Genomic DNA, 21,853 nt, shown 5'->3' on the forward strand with positions numbered 1-21,853 from the left:
CAATTCCACAAAACATTTACCTCCTGGCAGAACACCTCCCAGGAATAGACAATCAGATAGCAGATCTACTAAGCCGACACAGTCAACAGATACACAAATGGGAGATTCACCCTCCAGTTCTCCAACCATTCTTCCAAAAGCGGGGACATCAAGAAATAGATCTGTTTGCCACAAACGAAAACTCAAAATGCCCGTCCTTTGCCGCCAGGTTCCCACACCCGTTGCCACAAGGCAATGCGATACGGATGCACTGGTCAGGCAGATTTGCGTACGCTTTTCCACCAACCCCACTGATTCCCTTAGTGGCACACAAACTAAGGCAACAGTCACTCACAATGGTCTTAGTTGCTCCCACATGGGCAAGACAGCCATGGTAAACGACGCCCTAGAACTCTCAGTAGTTCCTCACCAAAGACTGCACCTTTCGCCACAATTTCTAACACAGAACCATGGAGAAATCAAGCACCCAGATCCCAATCAGATGAACCTAACGATCTGTCTCCTGAGGTCTTAGAGTTCGGATATCTTAACTTGCCTCCAGACTGCATGAACATTATCAAGGAAGCAAGGCGTCCCACTACCAGACCATGATACCCAGCTAAATGGAAAAGATTTGTAATTTATTGTAATAATAACCAAATCAATCCATTAGATGCCGCTATCCAAATCTTAATCTGTTACCTGCTACATCTTCAAAGATGTAACCTGGCATACTCATCCAGAAGGCTACACCTGGCTGCTCTAGCAGCATATCTGCAAAACAGACAACATGCGTCCCTATTCAGAATACAACCTATCAAAGCTTTTATGGAAGGACTTAAAAGAATTATCCCTCCAAGGCATCCACCTTCTCCAGTCTGGAACTTAAACGTAGTACTTACCAGACTCATGGGACCTCCCTTCGAACCACTTCATTCATGTGAACTACAGTTCTTAACATGGAAGGTGGCATTTTTTATTTCCATTACCTCCCTCAGGCGAGTGAGTGAGCTACAGGTACTAACCATTCAGGAACTTTTCTTGCAAATACACCACAAAAAATTAGTGCTTCGTACAAACCCTAAATTTATGCCAAAAGTTATCTCCACTTTCCACATCAATCAGTCCATTGAATTGCCAGTTTTCTTTCAAAACCGGCAATCCGTGGCTGAAAGAGCTTTACACACACTAGACGTTAGCTCTGCTATATTACATTGACAGAACAAAATCATTCAGAAAGACAAAGCAACTATTTGTTGCTTTTTCACCACAACATAAGGGCAATCCCATTTCCAAGACAGGAATAGCCAGATGGATAGTTAAATGCATTCAAATATGCTATCAAAAGGCAAAGCACACTTTAACAGTTCCCCCAAGAGCCCACTCAACGCGCAAAATGGGGGCATCCATGGCTTTCCTAGGAAATATTCCCTTAGAAGACATATGTAGGGTAGCTACATGGTCTACCATACACACTTTAACTAAACACTACTGTGTTGACGTGCAAGCTAAGCAACAAGCTGCTGTAGGCCAGGCTGTCCTTAAAACTCTTTTTCAAACCGCTGCAGCTGATACAGGTGCCCACGGCTAGAGGAGAAACTGCTATACAGTCTATGCTAAGATATGAATTCAGCAAGCCACATGCCTCGAACGGAAAATGCTACTTACCAGTATGCATCTGTTCTTGGCATGTGGGGCTGCTGACATTCATATCGCCCACCCTCCTCCCCGGTGCCTGTCACAGCTGCAGGGTTATCTTTTTACATACATTTACACATGGTCATCTCTTACTTTCCTATACTCCATCTTTTCCACAATGGCGAAAAACAATCAGAAGATGGAGAAGATGCCCTTGCGCACTGTAGTCCAGGGGAGGAGTCACCTATCTCGGTGCAAACATCTGGACCCAACACTAGGCGGCGATCTATGCTAAGATATGAATGTCAGCAGCCCTGCATGCCAAGAACAGATGCATACTGGTAAGTAGCATTTTCCTTCTTAGGCGAGCCTGGCCCGTTAAAATTATTGAATGGTAGAGAAGCTGACTATGAACTGCGTGCCATCCATACAGTGCTTAATTTGAGCCGGTGGGGACCACTGACACTTATATTTGGGGACCTACACTTAGGGTTGGGGATCAGCACTTATTTGTCCGCATCAGATATTTCCTGGAGCAAGAGAGGGGGAAAAATGCAAAGCTGAAGGACAGAAAAACTGTCACAAACTGAGAAAGCAGGAACCACCAATAGTGAGCTACATGGGGTAGGGAGTGTCTGCTAGTGGATTCCAGGAATGAGGTGGATTTAAGAGTACTCAGTCTTGGTATTGTGTGTGCCCACTTTTAATTTCACCGGCAACTATCTTCTGAGCAGAACTTCGGACACCAGCAGTCTATCTCTTTCATAGTAAGCTCTGCATCTGTATACATCTGATAAACTTCCAGCTTCAGATCCCTTACCTTTAAATTTCCCAGATGTCAGACTGGATCTGGAAACTTTTGGAAGAGCAGTATTGCTGCATGCTTTTGGGTTGCTCCGTTCGGCTCCTCGTGATGTTTGCCTCCGCGCCGGTTAGGACGTTGCAGTCACCTATATAGGCGCCACCTAGGTGCACAAGCATCAGTTCTTTTCTTTCTGCGCCAGTTAAGCGTTGATCTGGAGAAGAGCTACCCCTCTTACTTTATTTGTCAAATTACTTTCAACATTTTGTCGTCAAACTTTTTCTTGTGTTTCGAAGATGTCCTCTAGACATGCAGGGTTCAAGCCATGTGGCACCTGTCACTGCTCCATGTCCGTAACTGACCTCCATCTCGTCAGCTTGGGTGCCTTGAGCGCGACCATGACAGTCATGCTCGGATTGCCAGGCAATGGCACTGAAGGCCTTGTGGGTGTGATCTTTGAAGCTTCTTGCGCCCGGCAGTTGACATAGTTGAGCGCAAGTCCTCGAAGATCCTGCTCCCTTCCGAGGAAGAGAAGATCGCAGGACCCTCCAGGGGCCACAAGTCATCTTCACACTCAAGGTCCTCTGGACACTTGGAAGAGGCATTAATAAAATTCCAAACAGACTTTGACTTCACCTAGTCTGTTGTCCATTGACAAGACCGGTAAGGAGCATCAAAGCTCTAGGCACAGTTCAGCGGAGTCAAAGCCAGATTCGATTCAGCACTTCCTCCAATTTCCCGAAGCCGGATCGACCCCAGCTCAAGTTAAGGAATTCTGAGTGGGCTGACCGCCCCAGTGAGCCTTCAGGCCTCACAGGGTTGCAAGAGGACCCACCAGGTTCTACGCCAGTGGCTCCGGCGGTGTCTCATGGATCAGAGTCTGGATCAATGTTGACACCAGTCGTGCCAACGCAACCTTCCCGTGCGTCTGTCCCAAAGTCGATGCCTCTGGCAGTGCCAGCCCCATTCTTATACCCGATGACTCGGAGTCAGATCGACGTTGACTCCAGCACCGACGAAGCCCAGAGGTTCTACGTCGTTGCCTGTATATTTTGACGAGGTTTCAGGCATGGGTGAGGATTGGAAGGGGTCCATAAACCCTTTGGAACAACAGCTAGATGTTCCTGTCGAACAATTGGACTGGGATGAGGATCTTTGAGAAGCCAGTGAACTGGACACATCTCTAGGTGGAAAGAGCATACCAGCATCTAGTGTGGCTATGGAGGAGGGGGCATCTTATACCATGGTGGTGAAGAGGGCAGCAGGCGTCATTGGTCATGAGCTGCTCTTGGTGCAGGTCAGGGCTGATCTCTTTACCAAGGTGCTTAAGCTTGGGGTTTTCTCGTCCGAGCCCCTTTTTTCCTTTGATGAAGCACTGACAGACGTCCTTCTAGGCATGTGGTCCAAGCCTAGCTCAGGGGCTCCTGTGAACAGGATATTTGCACGCTGCCATTGCCCTGCAACGGTCAATCCAAGGTTCCTCAGTTAACACCTTCCCCTGAGAGCTTGGTGGTTCAGGCTTCAACGTCCAATGGCACATTCCCTTCCACTCCTCTGGATAGGAAATCCAAGAGGCTGGACGCACTTGTGAAGATGTTTTTTTCTACCAGCCTGGCATTGCAGTGGGTGTATACAGCATGCTTATTCTGCTGTTTCTCGAACACCCTTTGGTAAACGGTTGTGCAATTACTGCCAAAGGTCCTGGAGGAGGCCCAGGCAGTGAAGGATGGGAGAGATGCAGCAAAATTCACCATCATGTGTGGTTTAGATTTGACTGACTAGCTGGGTAGAGCGGTTTCGTTGACAGTGGCCTTACGGCGCCATGTCTGGCTGAGTACATCTGGCTTCTCTGGTGCTGTTCAGGCTAACCTAATGGACTTGCCCTTTGACTGGACTCGTTTTTTTTGTGAGAAAGCAGACTCTGCCTTGGAGCGCTTCAAGGAATCTCGTGCTACGGCCAGATCCTCTGGCCTCTTGGTGACACCTCGTGGCCAGTCTACCTTTCGCCCCTTTCATGGGAATGGAAGAGGTTTTCAACTGTGTCCGCTCTATCCCAGACTCCGCCAACTCCCCTAGTTGTGCAAGGACGAGGACGCAGTTCATTTCGGCCTCTTGGAGATGGTAGCCAGAAGTAGTCTGCCACCCAGCCCCCGGCAGCTACAGCCTCCAAGCATTCCTAGTTTGGTTCTGCAAGGCAATCTTACCCAAGTTGAAAGGAGAATTCAACACCATCTCCTATGCTGGAGGTCCATAATATCGGACAAATGGGTCTGGCAGATCATTCAGAAAGGCTATTCTCTTCCCTTTCTTTCTTTCCTCCTCCTTTACTGCTAACTCAAAACTGGCTGGCGGAGTATCATCTAGTATTACTCCGAGATCAAGTTCTAGCTCTCCTGGGCAAGGGAGCTATAGAAAAGGTTCCGATTTCAGAAGTAGGCAGTGGTTGCTACTCCCGTTATTTTCTGATACCGAAAAAGAACAAATGGTTGTGGCCCATTTTGGACCTTCGGACTATCCATCTCTTCCTCAAAAAGGAGAAATTCAAGATGCTCACGTTGGCTCAGATCTTGTCTGCTGGAAACCAGGGGAACTGGCTGGTAGCATTGGACTTGCAGGATGCGTATTTTCACATGTCCAACCTACCTGCTCACAGGCGTTAACTATTGTTCAAGGTAGACCATGAGCACTTTCAATTCACTGTGCTTCCATTTGGTCTTACCAGCGTCCCTTGGGTGTCAGTGTTCCCCTATCTCATTAACTGCCTGTTGGGAGACGACTGCCTGAGGCGAAGTCTCCTTCAACTTTAGACTACGACGGATCTCCTGCTTCGCTGGGGTTCTCTATAAATGTGCCGAAGTCACACCCGACTCCTTAGATACTCTGTTTCATCAGAACTGTTCTGGACATAGTGCAGTTTCAGGCTTGTCCTCCCGAGAGCGAGCCTGGGTTATTCAGGCTATGATACCGATGTTCCAGCCTTTATCCTGGATTTCTGTAAGAATGACTGAGGCAGCTGGGATTCGTGGCTTCCTGCATCCTGTTGGTAAATCATGCCAGATAGTGTCTGCAGACTCTGCAGTGGGATCCGAAGTTCCAGTGGGTGCAGCATCAGGGAAATCTCTCTGACATGGTCCAGATCTCAGAGGGAACTGCAAAGGACCTGCAGTGGTGGTAACAAACCGTGATTGGGTCAGAGGCAGTCCCCTCTCCCTTCCCCAACCAGATCTCACATTAGTGACAGATGTGTAAATCCTGGGCTGGGGCGGCCATCTGGGAGAGGTGGCGATCAGGAGTCACAGGTCTCCGGCAGAGTCTAGACTCCACATCACTTTGTTGGCGCTTCGAGCGATTCGCTTGCCATTGAAAGCTTTTCTTCCCTCTACCAAGGGAAAGTTAGTGCAAGTGTTAATGGATAACACCACCGCTATATGGTTCGGCAACAGGTGGGGTGGGGTTGGGAACTCTTTGTCAGGAGGCCCTGCGTCTCTAAACTGGCTTGAACAGCAGTGCGTAACCCTGGTGGTTCAACACCTGGTAGATTGCCAGGTTGGACCATTGATGTCTAGCGGATCATGGTGTCTCAAGTCGGGGTGGCCCAAGGTCTCTTTCAGCAGTGGAAAGAGCCTTGGTTAGATCTGTTTGCCTCCGAAGAGAATGCCTTTCTGCCCATACCACTTCTGCCCAGAGTTATCACGAACGACCGGGCCCAAGTCTTTCTTGTGGAGTGCCTGGTATTCAGAGTTTCTTCGAATGAGCATCGATCCTCTGATCAGTCTGCTCCTCACGGAAGATCTTCTGTCGCAGCAGCAGGGAGGGTCCTTCAACGAACCTGTCAACTCTCTGCCTCCTTCCGTGGAGATTGAGCGGTGACACTTAAAAGCTTTCAACCTTCCTCCCAGAGTATGTAATGTTATTTTGTCAGCCAGGCAGCCCTCACTAAGACACTATATGCCTGCCGTTGGCATAAATGTGTAAAAGGTTGCACCAAAAGGTCTATTGACCCTCTTTTTACTTCTATCTAATATTCTTCTCTTTATTCTTACACTTGTCCAGCTGGGCTCTGCTTTGGGTACTCTTAAGTTATCTTTCTGCTCTGTCTGCATTCTTGCGGCGGTCGGATCAACCCTCCTAGTTCAAATCCTCTATTGTAAATAGATTCTTAGATGGGCAGCTTGTAAATATGTTTCCACCTATGCCCTTTTATCATGCCGCAGTGGGACCTTAATTTAGTTCACACGTACCTTATGTGTGCTCCCTTTGAGCTGTTGCACAATTCTCCCATTCGGCTGCTTACAATACAGACAGTCTTTCTAGTGGTGAAAACATCGGCCCGGAGGGTAAGTGAATTGCAGGTTTTGTCATGCAAGCCTCCCTACATGATGACCGTTTTGTATACGTTGGTGCTTCTCACCTTTACCTCATTCCTACCATATGTGGTGACCCCATTCCACCTGGGTCAATCGGTCGCGCTGCCCATCTTTTTTGCTTCCCCACGTGCCTCTAAGGAGGAGGAGCGTCTGTGCTATCTGAACCCAACAAGAGCGTTGTCATTCTACCTTGACAGCACAAAAGAATTCCGGTGGACGACCAACTCTTTGTGGGCTAGGGGTGCTCCCTTTTCAGGACCCTTCTTCTGACACAAGTAAGTCAGTTCACTTCTTGCTCTGTGTTTCTGGCTCGAAAAAAGTGAAAAGGACCTGACGTCCCGGTGCCTGGGTAGTGCCTATATAGGGCCCCATGATGTCATAACCAATGCTAATGAAGACGTCGCACTGAGCCACCCAACTGCACGCAGGGGTACTGCTCACACACAAGTTTCCGGATCCAGCCTGACTTGGGAATTTCAAAGGTAAGGAATCTGCAGCTAAATATTGTCTCTACCAGCGTTATCGAAGGTAAGTAACTTGTTCATCTTAAAGCGAACATTCATTGAGTGGAGGAGTGCTGTCAGTGTAAAGTAAGTAACTCCCCTCTCAGATAACCTAAATTTGTTGCCGTCTCAAATAGGGACACCGCGAGAAATAAAATCATGGTTGCAAGAATTACAGTCAAATACTTGAGCGTGCACTGTGTCTTCAGATCTTTCAAAATTATGGTGTTCTTTCACCCCAGGTTTGCTGATTTTGTGGAAGGCGAGTCACACCTTACCCCAAATGAAGTATCTTTCCACGAGCAGGAATATGGCCTAGGAGGGACCTTCATCGAGGATCAACTTTTTGGAGAAAGTGAAAACGACGATGAGGAAAACTTGAGCCTATCATGTACATATGAAAATCATGTTTCATTATAACTTGTCTCGAGAAAACAAATTGGTTCCCAGCAGTTTGGTTAAGAGCATCTTTGACCGACCTGCTTCATGTATTGACTTTTGGTATGCTGACGTACTTGAGTAAGAGTGGCACGGTTGCCTTCTCAAGATGCTGTTAGTGTACAATGGGAAGGCTGGAGCCACGTCGCTTGCAGTTTTATCTTCAGCTGTTGGCTGAGGTTTTTTGTGTGAAAATGGGGCATTCCTAAACTGAGCTTCTTTGTGAGTGAATGAGGTGCTCCCTTTCGGGGCCATGAATATTTGTTTCGAGCCCTACCTCACCTTAGACCAACCAAACACGCATTTTGGATTTTTCCTTGTTGCTCACAAAAATTCTTAGATTATTGGCTCACATCTTCATTGGGTTCTTCCACATACCATTTCTTGTTTACACTGACACGAAGTGGACATTTCTCGTTGTAATTGATTAGCAACTTTTTTCCAGAGGTGATGATGGAGTATGCTGATTAAGAATCGCCCCAAGCTGTTCTTTTAAAACTGTTTCGTTTGACCTTTTCGTGCATCACATCCTTCTATCTGAAGACCTCTGTTGTGATACATAATCTAAACCATGTGTTCTGTAAGGGCACTTTTTAGAAAAGAAATGTCTGCAGACAGAATGTGTTAGCAGGAGGGGGTGTGTGGGAGGATTGGGGGTGGGGATAGGTGTTAAAATGTGTACCGCACCCTAACGTCTGAATTACCAAGAACGACGATCGCTGAGGGTTGTTGTCATCTGTTAATTCAGTTTAACAGAGGATAGTGACTGATATTAAGCCGTTGCACATTCTTTGAAAAGTGCAATCTCAGTAGGCTGGGCTGAGAAAAGTAAAATGTAAATCCTGCCCAAGCACCTGCCCTCTGGGATGAGAGTGGATAAAGTCAATACTAAGTGACCTTAACATCTTAACTTTGTTTTGTGTTTGTTAGACCATGGACCAAAGGAAGAGCAGGAAAGGCTCAGGAATTCAAAGCTGATAGAAAATGTAAGATATTTAACCTCGTCTTTTACTATGATTGCGAGGAGTTTAGTGGGGTTGGATATGGGCTCATGCAATTATATTGTAGCAATTAGTGTAGGAGTTCTGAAGATCGGAAATTATGCGACAGAATAAAGTAAGAACATTTGCCATTTTGATGACACTCGACTTGTTTAGTTTATGTGAGTGATTTGCAATATTTTTCATCTAAAACTTCTCATGCGTCAGCATTTGGGATTCCCCATTTTTAGGTCTCACGTGGCTGGCAGCTAGACACTACTTGAATTGTGGCTACCCAAAAGTGGGAGTGGCAAATAATTTTAGGCTGTGAATTTGCTTAATTTTAGGCTGTATTTCTTTGAGACTCCTCATGTCATTGACAGACAGCGTGATTACACCTAGCCACTTCCCAATTCTAAAACATCCTCTGAATTGTAATTGACGATACGAGACAACCTGTGTTTCACATTTAGTGATCTGCTTTTCATGCTTTTGATTCGACATTATCTTGTGGAACTATTGGAAGGTCCGTCCACAGATTTCAGTCAGGGAGTGATACAAAGGCTGAATCTGCCTCGGTACTTATTTGACCTTGGATCTGGAGCACATCCTTTAATCGAAATGGGAACTTGTTGCTGTTTATGGCGCTATATAACTGTGCAAGCTGTTAATAATGAACAAACATGCTGGAAAGTGTCCTGAAGGTTACATGCCAGATTATAGTATACTTCTGGCCTTTCAGCCTGGGCAATGTCCACCTGGATTCGAAATAGTGTTCATTGGTCATATCTGCACTCATCAGTAGCACTTAACATAAACGTTATCCGTTTCATCCTAAGCAAAATTCAAAGTTCACTCGCTGCATTGAGATTGTAGGGCACATCTGTTAATCTTTTACTTCTTACCAACCATCTTCCATCTGGAAAGTTAGTATTCATTTTTGCCGGGCAGCAGTCTTAAATGTAGTTTAACCAGCTAGGACAGACCATCTTTTAACACCGTTCTGGTCAACCACTGTGATCTATATTGCTGCACAAAAAATATGAACCGTGAAACCCCTTCCTGACCTCTATTTCTTTGTATCTGGCTGCTGCAGTAGAATATGGGTTCTCCGAATATAGCTAAGTGCATGCATATCACAAATTCTGAATGTTTGTATTGAGGTATAGCATACTATGCATTTTTTCAGTGATTTGACTAAAATACTTTCCCCTATAGTGGTAGCAAGCATTGCTTAAACAGATGACTGCTGTTTTTTAAATGAAGTCCTGTCGTTTAGTTGAAAATCTGTTCCTCGAGCACTTTTCAGGGATTTTTTTTGTAAACTGTGAACAAGCTGGACAGTGTTGGGTGTGTTTAAAAAAAATGCTTTTGGTGACTGTTAAGCTTTGGTATACCTTGTATTGATTATCAACCCTATCTGAAGTCAGACAGAATTTAGCAGCACCTACCACGTCTTAAGCTTGCTTACCGATCCGGAACAACGTCTAAATAGATTCTGTGAATAAAGATTTAGAGATCCCAGTATAAGAACAAATGTGGAAGAATATGATTGATTTAAGGATAGGATCAACTGTAACTTATTCATACAATGTTGTATTAGGGCGTGCATGCCCTGTACTACCTTTGTTTCTCTTAAGCTATATTTGATGCAAAGGTGTTGCAGCCACAAATGAGCTATTGCTCATTCCTCATCTACTCTTTCTCATTCAGTGCAACACCCTTCAGGCAGAGTTTTTTTTTTAAAGTTATTTCTTCGTTTGGTCCTTGGAACCCTGGAGTTAAAAAAATAATAAAAGGGTATGATGCTACGTTGGAGCATTTTATGTTTTAGTGTTGTGGCACAAGGAAATGCTGAATGGAAGTCCTATTAAGTCCGACTAGGCTTTTTTTTATTTTAATGGTATTTGCTGATTGGATTTATGGTTTTGTTTGAATCTAGTAGTAATGGTGATTTCCTCAAATTTGGCATTTTGCTGCACAAATGAATTGCCTCTGACCATGATCTCTCATCATTTCTATTGTGCGTTCCTATTACTGTTTGGAGGAGACCAGCATTCTCTTTTTTTATAAGCGCAGTTCTTGCACTGCCCGTATAGTATTAATCTTTAAACCATGAAGCTGCTTGGAAGCCTTAAACTGAAATCTTTCTGGAGTATTGATATCATAAGCCAAGACAATCTGTAATCAATATTATTATAAGTACTTCGGCATGCAACTTTATTTACACAATCCCTCATACCCATTCTATATACCTTCAACAGACAACCAGTGCATGTTAATATGGCTTCCAGGGATGTTACTTTCAGCAAAGAATATATATTGATTCACTGCCCCTTTTCACCAACTCTCCTTCATGGGCCCTTACATATTTCTCTACAGTAGAAGCAAGAACTGCCTAGCAACAATCTTTATAGCTGCATGCAGTAGGTTGTCATGATAGCAGGATTAGACTGAAGAGAATGATCAGAGTTTGAATCGTTCGCAGAGTGGGTGGATGAGAGTGCAGCCACAGTCCCATTTGTAAACAAACTGGTTTTAACCCCTTCGGTGCTCATGACTAGCTGAGCTAGTCATGAGGCACGGTCAAGCAGTGCTCATGACGGGCTGAGCTTGTCATGACACGCGTGGCGCTCACACGCGGGGCTAATTCCCCCGCTGTGGAGAGCGTTCTATAGAAACGGGCGTGGTCATGACGAGCTGAGCTCGTCATGAGCACAGCGCCACCATGCTGCCTGACGAGCTGAGCTAGTCACGAGCACCGCAGCGTTGCATGCGCCCCCCAGCACAGCGGGGGAACTAGCCCCGCGGGGAAGGGGTTAAAGGAAATCAGTTAACAAACCACATTCTACATAATCACATTAATGACTTTGAATTGGCTGGTTGTTTTTCACCCACGCGGTTTGTTTAGGATGAGCTTTCTTGGTGAAAGAAGCCTTGGTTGGCCTTTTCAAGGTGTCAAAAATGTGTCTTTGAGATTAGAGTGTGACGACTAATTCCGTGGTCCGTGTTAATTTCAGGAGAGGTAGTGTTACTGAGCCCACGTAACTGGATTCAAAGTTGGCTTAGAGAACATAGCTGCCATTACCTAGATGGCGCTGTGAAATAAAACCTCCACTGTCCAAGCTGACTGAGTCTTCTGTTTACACCAGTATTCCTTGTTTTCAAAAACCTTCTTCCAAAGTTAAGGGCTAGAAATAAGTTATTCCCTGAGGGTGTAATGTCCTACCAAAGTAATGTCCTGAAATATATGTTCTTCTGTGTGATACATGTTTTGGGGTTAGCTTGAAGAAGAGAAAGCATATGAAGGTTGAGCGCCATTGTGGTCATGTTTGTAATGCAATTAGGGTTGGGAGATCAAAGGTAATAGTATCAGCCTTTGTACTACTACTTTACTAAACCACTTTAATATCAATACAGTGACATTTTATATTCAGCATCATACTTTTCAGGGGTATACAGCTTCTGCAGGGTGCTTAACACCTTGACCGCAACACAAATTCCGCCGAGGTGCTGGCATTGTAATTAGTGGGCGGGGTTCAGATGGCCCCTGGCCGTCCTCCGCACACGTCCAGCGTTACGTGGGACAGCCGGGGGCCGTCCGCAGCATCAAAGGGGTTAAGGTGGGTTTGTCTGACACTGAATTAGTCTCTTTCTGAATCTCGTGTATTATTGTTACTTTTGTATTCATTCCTTTCAGATACCTTGATTTTTACACAGCACTTGATTGAATTGATATGTAGCCCTGGCTGCTGTCCATGCTTGTTGAGAAAATGCAGCCAAAATAAATATATTATTTTTTATGTAAATAGTGACTTGTGCTGGTTTTTAAGAGATTCAGGCTGGATTAATGAGATGTGCATGTTATAACTGCTACCCTGCACTGTATTGTTTGTATTACTTTCTAATGTATCTATAATGTTGATCTAAATTGGAGTTTGAATACATCCTAATGCTAATACTAAGAGCATGTGTTCTCTGAAGTACTACATATGTGCACTGACATTAGGCATTCAGCCGAAATTGTTTTTAGTGCACAGTGATCGGGCACATGCTTCATGCTGTGCAAAGTAAAGCAATATATGACCTTGGGAATTAAGATTTCACGATGCCAGGATCCCCCAGTGGATAGTTTAAAATCTAGTGATAGCTTCGGTCATGCCAAGATCCTCAGAATTTAATTTGATTTGTAAAATGTTTTTTAATGATATTTTTCGTTGTCATGTGAATCCAGTACTGTGACTATTGGCTCTCTACCAAAAGGTAGTGGTTGCTGTGCACCATTTCCTTGGCTTCTTTTGTCCATTCAACTGAAAGTAACAAAGCCATATCCAAGAAGAACAGCGTACTTTTCTACACAATGAATTAAAACCGAACAACCAGTGTTTCTTGTTTGACTGTTAAAAAGTTTTGCACTGAAGTAAGTTGATTCCTTTGGAATTTAGCTTTTGGTCTCCAACATGCAATCTCATTGTGCAATAAATGTCCTGTAAAGAAAGCGTGCAGCTTTGCTTTATTGTTTCTTGAGCGTGTACCCAGCATTGGTGACATAATGTTATTTCTTTTAATATTAAAGTATTGACTTTCGTTCAGAAAGTGCCTTTTACGGTCTTGAGAAATGAAGCCCTCTGAAAATACATGATGCACAATATTTCTTATTTGTATATTGCAAAAAACTTGTAAACTGGTGTACATTTTTAATAAAAAGATCTCGTTTTGTAACAGTTTGTTTTGTTGCATCACTGAGTTTGTGCGTCTTGTATTGACTTCCTATTTACCACTGGTTGAACTGAAACCCGTCTACTATAATTTATCCAGCTTGCCCATAAGTAAAGTAAAATTATAAAAAGTAATCACTGGGACCCCTAAATCAAGGGCATAACTGCTTTGGTGAATACAGAAAATCTTCCTGAATACCTACGAACACATGGATCAAGAGCGAATGACAACATTGTGCGTGGGCATCTCTTCTTGTGGGATATTCCCAGTATTGATGTACTTCATGATTACTCTGGTATGCTTCAAGATATGCACATATTTGTGGTATAGTAGTCTTACCCAAGGAGTAAGCTGAGAAAGGGTTAGTGTATCCCATACCTAAACCATTTTATTCATTATTTTAACATTCTTGCAGAAACATTTATTTCTATCTTGCTGCTTTATGGTTGGTCTTAACCTGTGATTTAACAGCTGAAGGATTTCTCTTCTTTTATTTTCCCTGGAGTAGACTTTGATTAGCCAATGGGTGAGCTGGTCTCAGTGGATCACAAACAGACGCATAGATGATTGCTGCAGGTGACGCACCTTGGAAAGTGAACAGGGAGCACTTGTGAAAGTCTCGAAGTTGCAGCTTATAATTGACGTGTTGCTAAAATTGCAGTCTCGCTATCGGTTTAGAAAAAATGTATGGTTGTGGTTATGGAGCCTGAAGCATTGAATCTTTCATAGATATGCATAGTTGATTTCTTCTCTGTCATCTGGCTAGGACCGCTCTGGAATCAGTGTTGAGAGCTGTGTATACCTATACTTGAAAACAAACATAAACTACATACAATCAGTCCACCTCCTTCTCTGCTTTAATGCATAAATCATTCACTGAAGTCTGTAGTACTTTTAAAATTGGGAGAAACCATGTTAACATGGCAATGGCCCTGCAACAGTGTTTGTTTAGTAGCACTTCCACTTCGTTTAAAACCACTCCGTATTAAACCAATGATTCAATTCAATCTTTATTATGTTTTGGAACTCCTTAGAGGTCCACATAAGAAAAGAATACAAATACAACATACCATTCAAAGTGAAAATAGACAAATCATAGCAGTTACTGCAACACAAGGTGACACATTAATAGGCATGCCATTCTTCAAAAGATATCTAAAAAACATTTTTAAAAATTAAAAATGTAGAAACAAAATCTCTCATTAGGGGGATTATGTAAGGCAAACATAAAATAATTAGCATTTACAATACCCATTTGCAAACATATTTGTCTTAACCATTTTCTGCGATAAGGACGCAGCACAGGGCATATAAAAAGTACATGCGTTCGGTCTTGAATAGATTGGTGACAAAAATTGCAAATTGCAGAAACTCCGTACCATTTAAACAAAAGATTATTTAGGGGTAACAAGTCCTGTCTCAGTAGAAACCAAAATCTCCGAATACCATGAGGTAAATTCCAGGTAGCATAAGGTTGAACGAATTTTCTTGCGAAAGAATCAGTAAGGGGGTTAACACCCTTCTTAGCAAGGATTAAAGTACTGTCTAGTCTATAGCTAAGGTCCCAAGTAGCTTCTTTCAAGACAGACTTTAACTGGGATGCGGGTAAAGAAAAGAGAGTACTCTCTTCCAACTGCAAGAGCGATACCGCCTTTCTAAAATTATTAACAATTAGGGAGTGTTCTCCTAAACTTCCTAATAGTTCAGTCTTTAAGAGGAACCTCATAGTCCCCTCTGGCTATGCTTGCGACCCAACGTACCACAGCTGCCAGGCCCTGCACCCAGCTGCTGCGCAGACCAAACTCAAGTCTGCAGGCAGCCACTGAACAGGCAGAACTGATAGTAGTTACGCTTCTTAGCAGTTTTCCCTCCACCTTATTTAAAAAATCCCAGTGCTTAATATCAATTAATTCTAAACCATATAGAAGAGTGGAAGGGACTTTTGCCCTAAAGACCTCCAATAAATGTGAAAAATGCCTTCTTCCCATTGCCGAATACAATGCGCTTAAGCTTCTCCCTTGGGATAAAGCCTTCCGGGCACTGTTATCGGTATGGGGTTTAGTACTTAAAGTATCACAAATTAATTTTCCGAGGAAAACAGCTCTTTACTACCTCCAGTTTGTCATCTCCCACAGACCAGGTAAAGTTCGTAAATTTATGTTTTTTCCGGCCTGAGATGCACATAATTTTGCTCTTAGATGCATTAATTTTTAAGAAATGAGAATCTGCATACTGATGAAGAGCAAGGAGGCATTTGGCGAGACCTTTGGGCATAAGATCCATTATTATGATATTGTCCGCATATAACATACATGAAATATGTTTACCACCCAAGATTGGAGCTATACCATCACAGGAAGACAGTGAGGCGGGTAAATCTGCAATATATAATGAAAAGAGTAACGGGGCAAGGAGACAGCCTTGCTTAAGGCCATTACATGAAGGGATAATCTTGGAAAGGCCCCTATCTCCTCCTTGCAGGACCTGACACCAAGTGTCTGTATGCAACACCTGGATCATATCTAATAGTTGAGGCGGCATTCCCAGAGCAGAAAGCTTTCTCCACAGCAATGGGCGGTCAACCTTGTCGAATGCTGTGGAGAAATCTATAAAGGCCACGTAAACTCTTCCGCCACGTACCCTTATATATTTATCTGTAATTGTCTGAAGGGCGGAAAGATTATCCAGAGTTCCATGACCTTTTTACGAAAGCCTACTTGTTCTAATGGTAAAATTTGTTTTTGTGCCACCCAATCGTTAATTAGGGATAATAAGCATTTACAAAAAACCTTCCCGATTGCGTCTAGGAGAGCTATTTGGCGATAGTTAATGGGTAAGTTTCTATCGCCCTTTTTGAACATAGGGACCAAAATGCTCCCCTTCCAGGATGCTGGAATAGATTTATTAATGTAACAAAACCTAAAAAGAGGAAATAAGATTTTGCTCCAGGACGCTGGATTTTGTTTCAAGACTGATATCGGGAGTTCATCAGGTCCCATAGCACCTGATGAACGCATATCCCTAATAGCCAATTCTATAGATAATTCTGAGGGGCATTCAATTATAGAATTAGTATCTTCCCCAATTCCCCTAAGTTTTACAAGCAGATCATTCTTAGCGTACAGACTTAGGATGTAGTTGACCCAAGTTTGTTCAGAAATCGGGATTGGAAGGGGGCGCACTCTAGAACCGCAACCCTCCCCAATAAGAGCCAAGAATTGTCTACAATTCCCTTGAGCAGCAGCTTCCCGCAAACCAATCCATAACAGGTCCTCTTTTTCTTTTTTCATTTTTTTCTTTATCCTACTTCTCCTTCTTTTAAGGAGAGATATTTTCTGCGATCTTTCTACTGCTTCACATATGTATTGTTCCCTCACCAGTTTATTTATTTCCTTATTAAGGGAAACAACTACTTTAGGGAGGGTGTTTTTTTTCCTAATTAAGTTCGATTTTTTTACAGCGGAGATGATCTCCTTCATGAGTGCCTCAAAAGAGGACTGTTCCACCCCCTGCCAATTGTTTAAATTGGATAGAGTTTTTTCAAGAATAGGTTCCAAACCCTTCATAGCTTTATGATCCCAGAAACATCTTCCTGTTTTTGAAAGGTGACCACATCCCTGTCAAGCACCCAGGTGTTAGAATTGGGGGATCTACTAAAAGAGTTAGCATAATAACATTATGGTCACTAAGGGTAGTTTCTATAACGACCAAATCCCTTAAGAGAGGAAAAATAGAGTGGTCAACAATTATATAATCTAAGATTGATTTACTGTTGGAGGAACTATGTGTATAGTTAGCAGGAACATCGTATGGGAGCCTACCATTAACTATAAGCCCCTCCGTACTGTATAATTCTTCCAGCAGCAATTTACCCCGTTTATTTGTTTTTATGTTGTCTGGAAAGAGGGCTTGGGGAATCAACAAAACCTCCTCTTTTACTTTATTCCTGAATAGATCCAAACTGTAATTGGAAACTTTACAGTTTAAGTCACCAACTAACAGGAAATTAGAGAGAGGAGCTATTTCTTTAATTTGTCTGATAAAAATAAAAACTTGTTTCAACAAAGTATTAAAAGGATCACCTGGCGGAATATAGGCATTTATTATCACAAGGGGGTGTCTCTCTCCCGTTTTATCTAAATTGGAGAGAGTCACTGCCTGGAAAAGGTTACTGGGGTCTATATGGTGGGAGAAACTCCACTTTATTCTATTGGACAATAGGCAAGCAATTCCCCCTTTTGCATGACCTCTACTAGAGGGGGTTGCCGCCACCTCCAATACGAAGTAATCTTTCCCTATGTTCAATTTGTCAATACACCAGGTTTCCTGGATGCAAATTACGTTGGCATTCAAAGAAAAAAGATACAATAATTTTTCTAAGTTATTATTAATGCCAGCGGCATTCCAGGAAATAACAGAGAAGATACTGCTAAAGGTGGGAAAATAATCTTGGGTTGTCTGTCACCTTAGATGACAGAGCACCGGGTAACCAATTCCATTGCTGTTCATTCTCAGTTATACCCCTATTTATTGTTATTGGGGGGGGGGATAGCATGTGTAACTATCCTTTTTGTTTTTGAGACACAAATTTTTAAGTCATCAAAAGGTTGAGAAAAGCCGGCTTGACCCGAGCCCCTATGATAGCCATTCTCATTATGTTTATCAGCACATGTGGCAGTAAAGGGCACCACATCAATCCCCTGACTCTGGAAAATTTCTGCTTTATTTAATATAAGATTCACTATCAGGTTTGAATAAAACCTTACCCTGATAAATGACGTAGACCCTGTTCCCAGTATTGTTACTAGATCAATATCGCTGGATTTAATTAATTTTAGTCCCTCGATGTCTTTACAACATTTCAGCAAAAAAAATCTATTCAATAATAAGTCAAGGTCAAATAATGGGACGAAGTCCAAAATCAGTGAGTCAGTACGGGTTTCCATCATGTGATAGACAGAGTTTTGACCAGAGACTACCCCTTCTGCCCGTGTATGGAAAGAAGGGGCAGTAGGGTTTAGAGAGGTGGATACCCCGGGGACAGAACTTCTTACTTCCACCACTGGAGAGTGGACCACGAGCCTTTCTTTTTCTGCACCCTGTTCTCTCGAATTTAGATTAAAACAATTAATACTAATTTCATCAGAAAGAGCGGAAGGTCCCGGAAATTCGATAGGTGACCTAATTGAGTCATGCCTCAAAGATCCATTGTCTCTGCCTCCTCTTTTTAAATCTACGGAGAGACTTCCTCTTTTTTTTTTCCTTTATGCTTTCCTTGTTTTTCCACTTTTTCCTCCAATTCCGGCCCCTTAAAATCTGGAACAAAAATCGGATATAATGCCTTTTCGGCATTGGCATTTGGCAATACAACACTGTTTTCCTCTAAAACAATATCTGGAACTAAATCACTTATACAATTATAAGCAGATGTTTTAAGAATAGGACATAAGTCCTTCAACACAGGTGCAACAGGTATATTCTCAGTTAACAAACAAGGTGCATTAGCTGAAATTGTTTGGGGAATTGTTGTAAAGGAGAGTCTAAGCCACAGCTCCTTTCACAAGTTTTTGATAATAAAGCCTTTAAAATTTGGGTAACAGACTCCAATACACAATCCGAGCTATCCACAAATTTATTCAATAACGTTAGAATTGAGGATAGCAAATGTTCCAAGGAAATCAGAAATTCAGATATAGGTTTCTCTGATAATTTCAAACTAGGATCATTAATAACCTCAATCCCTGTTATATTGAGCATTGGACTTTTCGACATATTTGTCTGAAAGGAAAGATCTTGGGAATTAGAAGAGGGGGTACTACTATAAAGGTGGAGACCAGAAGGAATAGCACCAATTGGGGTCTTCACAGCATCTAGCAATACCCTAGGTTCATCAACCAGATAACGTTCGCATAACACTGGGTCAATATCCAGGAACTGTGAGTCTTCATTAGTATCCTCCCTCAACTTGGAGGGGAATAGTGTGCTGTTATGCAAGACATTTACGGATGTTAAGAGTCTTGGCATTTTTGGGATTAACTGTACTAGAAACTAAACATTTGTCATTCTCCAAAGGTATAGAAGGAGTAGATGGAATACCCACAGTAGTATGTGAACTTAAATTAGGAATTCCCAATTCCACCTCCTTCGGAAGTTGATTGAACAATGGGTTATGTGGTGGAATTGAGGTGACACCCTTACTAGAAACGATATTTTCCAGGGGCACCTTATCTACCGGTTTCTCCCAGAGCTGGAATATCTGATTTTGACCCTTCAACTGGATTGTTGAGACATTCTTATTTCGAAGTGGGTTGGATCTGGTCTTAGCTGTTGATCTTCCCCCCAACAGTCCTCCAGATCTAAGCTTTTTTGCGGTCATATTACAGCCAATATCAAGTTAAAATAAAAAATGAAAAAGTGTATAGTGCCAGAGATCAAGTTAAAATATGAGATAAATACTGTCAAATCTGAAAATGAAAAACGATAAGGCGCGTATACAGAGTCACTGATGGTGCAGAAGTTGCCAGCGTCTATACAAAATGAATGGATTACAAAATAAAATGAGCTCTGATAATCAAATATTAAGAAATGGGCCCAGCCCAGCCTACTTCAGCCACTGAGGGCCACAGAGGGCCCGCTCTTTGTCCGGTCTTCGTCCGCGCTTCTGTCCGCGCGCGTCCCGCGTGCGCGTAAGGTAGCTAAGCTAAGTAGGAGGAGGAGGGGGCGGGAAGAGGCACCAGGTGCGCGCGATTAGCAAGCGCTAGCACCTCTGGGCCTCGCAGTCCTGCTCCCGCTGCTTGAGTGGAACGCCTCTCTCCCTGAGCAATCAGAAGAAATCCAAATTGGAGCACACGGGCTTCTAGGTCCAAAGCAAGCGCCTCTGGGCGGAACAGCCCTCGCCGTCAGGACACGGAACAGAGTCAATCAATAGAGAGCACAAGGTGAAGGCAGGCAATGCGAGCGGCACCCGCGGAGCGAGGGCCGCGAGATGTAAAATAGCCTTCAGGGAGGGGGCGGGAAGAGGCACCAGGTGCGCGCGATTAGCAAGCGCTAGCACCTCTGGGCCTCGCAGTCCCGCTCCCGCTGCTTGAGTGGAACGCCTCTCTCCCTGAGCAATCAGAAGAAATCCAAATTGGAGCACACGGGCTCCTAGGTCCAAAGCAAGCGCCTCTGGGCGGAACAGCCCTCGCCGTCAGGACACGGAACAGAGTCAATCAATAGAGAGCACAAGGTGAAGGCAGGCAATGCGAGCGGCACCCCAATGAGCTTAAAGAACTGAGCTCCTTACTTCTAAAGGTTACCCCAGCTCAGATTTCTACTCCAAACTGTTAAGGAGACCCCAGAAAGAGTTCTCTTCGTTGACTTCTAAAAAAAATAATTTTAAATGACTCCACATAATCTTCGTTTCCCCTGGACTATAAGCAGTCTTGGCTTCAGTTTCACTCAACTGCAAGTTGGATTTTTCTTTTCTGGTCCAAGGTAGGCCGTTTTAACTACAACCATGGCAAAAAATGAGAAAAGGTCTCTCCTCGAACTCTTCAGCCAACAAAGGGCTATTTACATGACCCACATTTAGTGCGTTTATTGCCTCTATCCAAAATCTTAAGGCTTCGCACTGCAGTATTGTTCTCATTGACCTTGAAAAATGTATTTATTTAAAGGTTTTTATATAGCACTAGCTACACCCGAAGGTATCGGAGCGCTTTACATTTGATGATCGTTCAATTAAAATAAATACATAAATACAGACCAAGAAAAGCTTTGTGCAGTTATCGTAGATACAATACGAGGACCACTAGCACAGCACATGTTAATGGCGAGAGAAATAGAAGAAGATTAAACAGTCAAATGACCTCCTTAAAGGGTCTGGAAGGATTGGGAGGGATCTTTGGGAACCTAACTCAGATTGTTAGAGTATTAAAGAATTTGTTTAGCTGTATGCATTTAAGGTCCCATTTGAAGCATTAAAAGGATGGGTTGCAGAGGTCTCTAGGGAGTGAGTTCCAGATCCTAGGAGCATTTCTAGAGAAAGAGCGGGTCTGTGAAGATTTTGTTCAGTTTGGGAGGAATGAGAAGTGAGTTTGAGCGTCTCAGAGACCTGGCTCTTCCTGCCTTGGAAAGTTTGGAACCAAGGTAGATTGGGTTGTGAGTGTGCAGGGCTTTATGTGTATTGTAAACAGTTTTTTGTAGATGCATCATCCTTCGATGGGAAGCCAATTGAGGGCTGTTGAGATGTGTTCAAATTGTGTAAAATTAGTTAGTAGCCAGGCCGCTGTGTTGAGAACTGTTGTACGAGGGTTAAGGTGGGATTTCAGAGTTCCTGTGAGGATAGCGATGCCACAGTCCAATTTTGAGGACTAGAGACTGCACTACCGTCTTAAAATCCTCGGGCAGATTAAAAGGTTTGATTTTCTTGATATGTTTAAGAGT

General features: G+C 43.3%; 1 protein-coding gene across 1 annotated transcript in view; it reads left to right on the top strand.

Moving 5' to 3' along the window:
• NEMP1 (nuclear envelope integral membrane protein 1) overlaps positions 1-13,429 on the top strand; it is a 323,363-nt gene extending 309,934 nt beyond the window's left edge. The window contains exon 9 of the mRNA XM_078689000.1: positions 7,532-13,429. Within this exon, the coding sequence (XP_078545126.1) occupies positions 7,532-7,709 (178 nt within the window). The 3' untranslated portion in view covers positions 7,710-13,429. The remainder of the gene's footprint in view (positions 1-7,531) is intronic.
• The last annotated feature ends 8,424 nt before the right edge of the window (positions 13,430-21,853 follow it).

Source organism: Lissotriton helveticus, chromosome 1_1, assembly GCF_964261635.1.
Source record: "Lissotriton helveticus chromosome 1_1, aLisHel1.1, whole genome shotgun sequence".
Classification (NCBI taxonomy): Eukaryota; Metazoa; Chordata; class Amphibia; order Caudata; family Salamandridae; genus Lissotriton; species Lissotriton helveticus.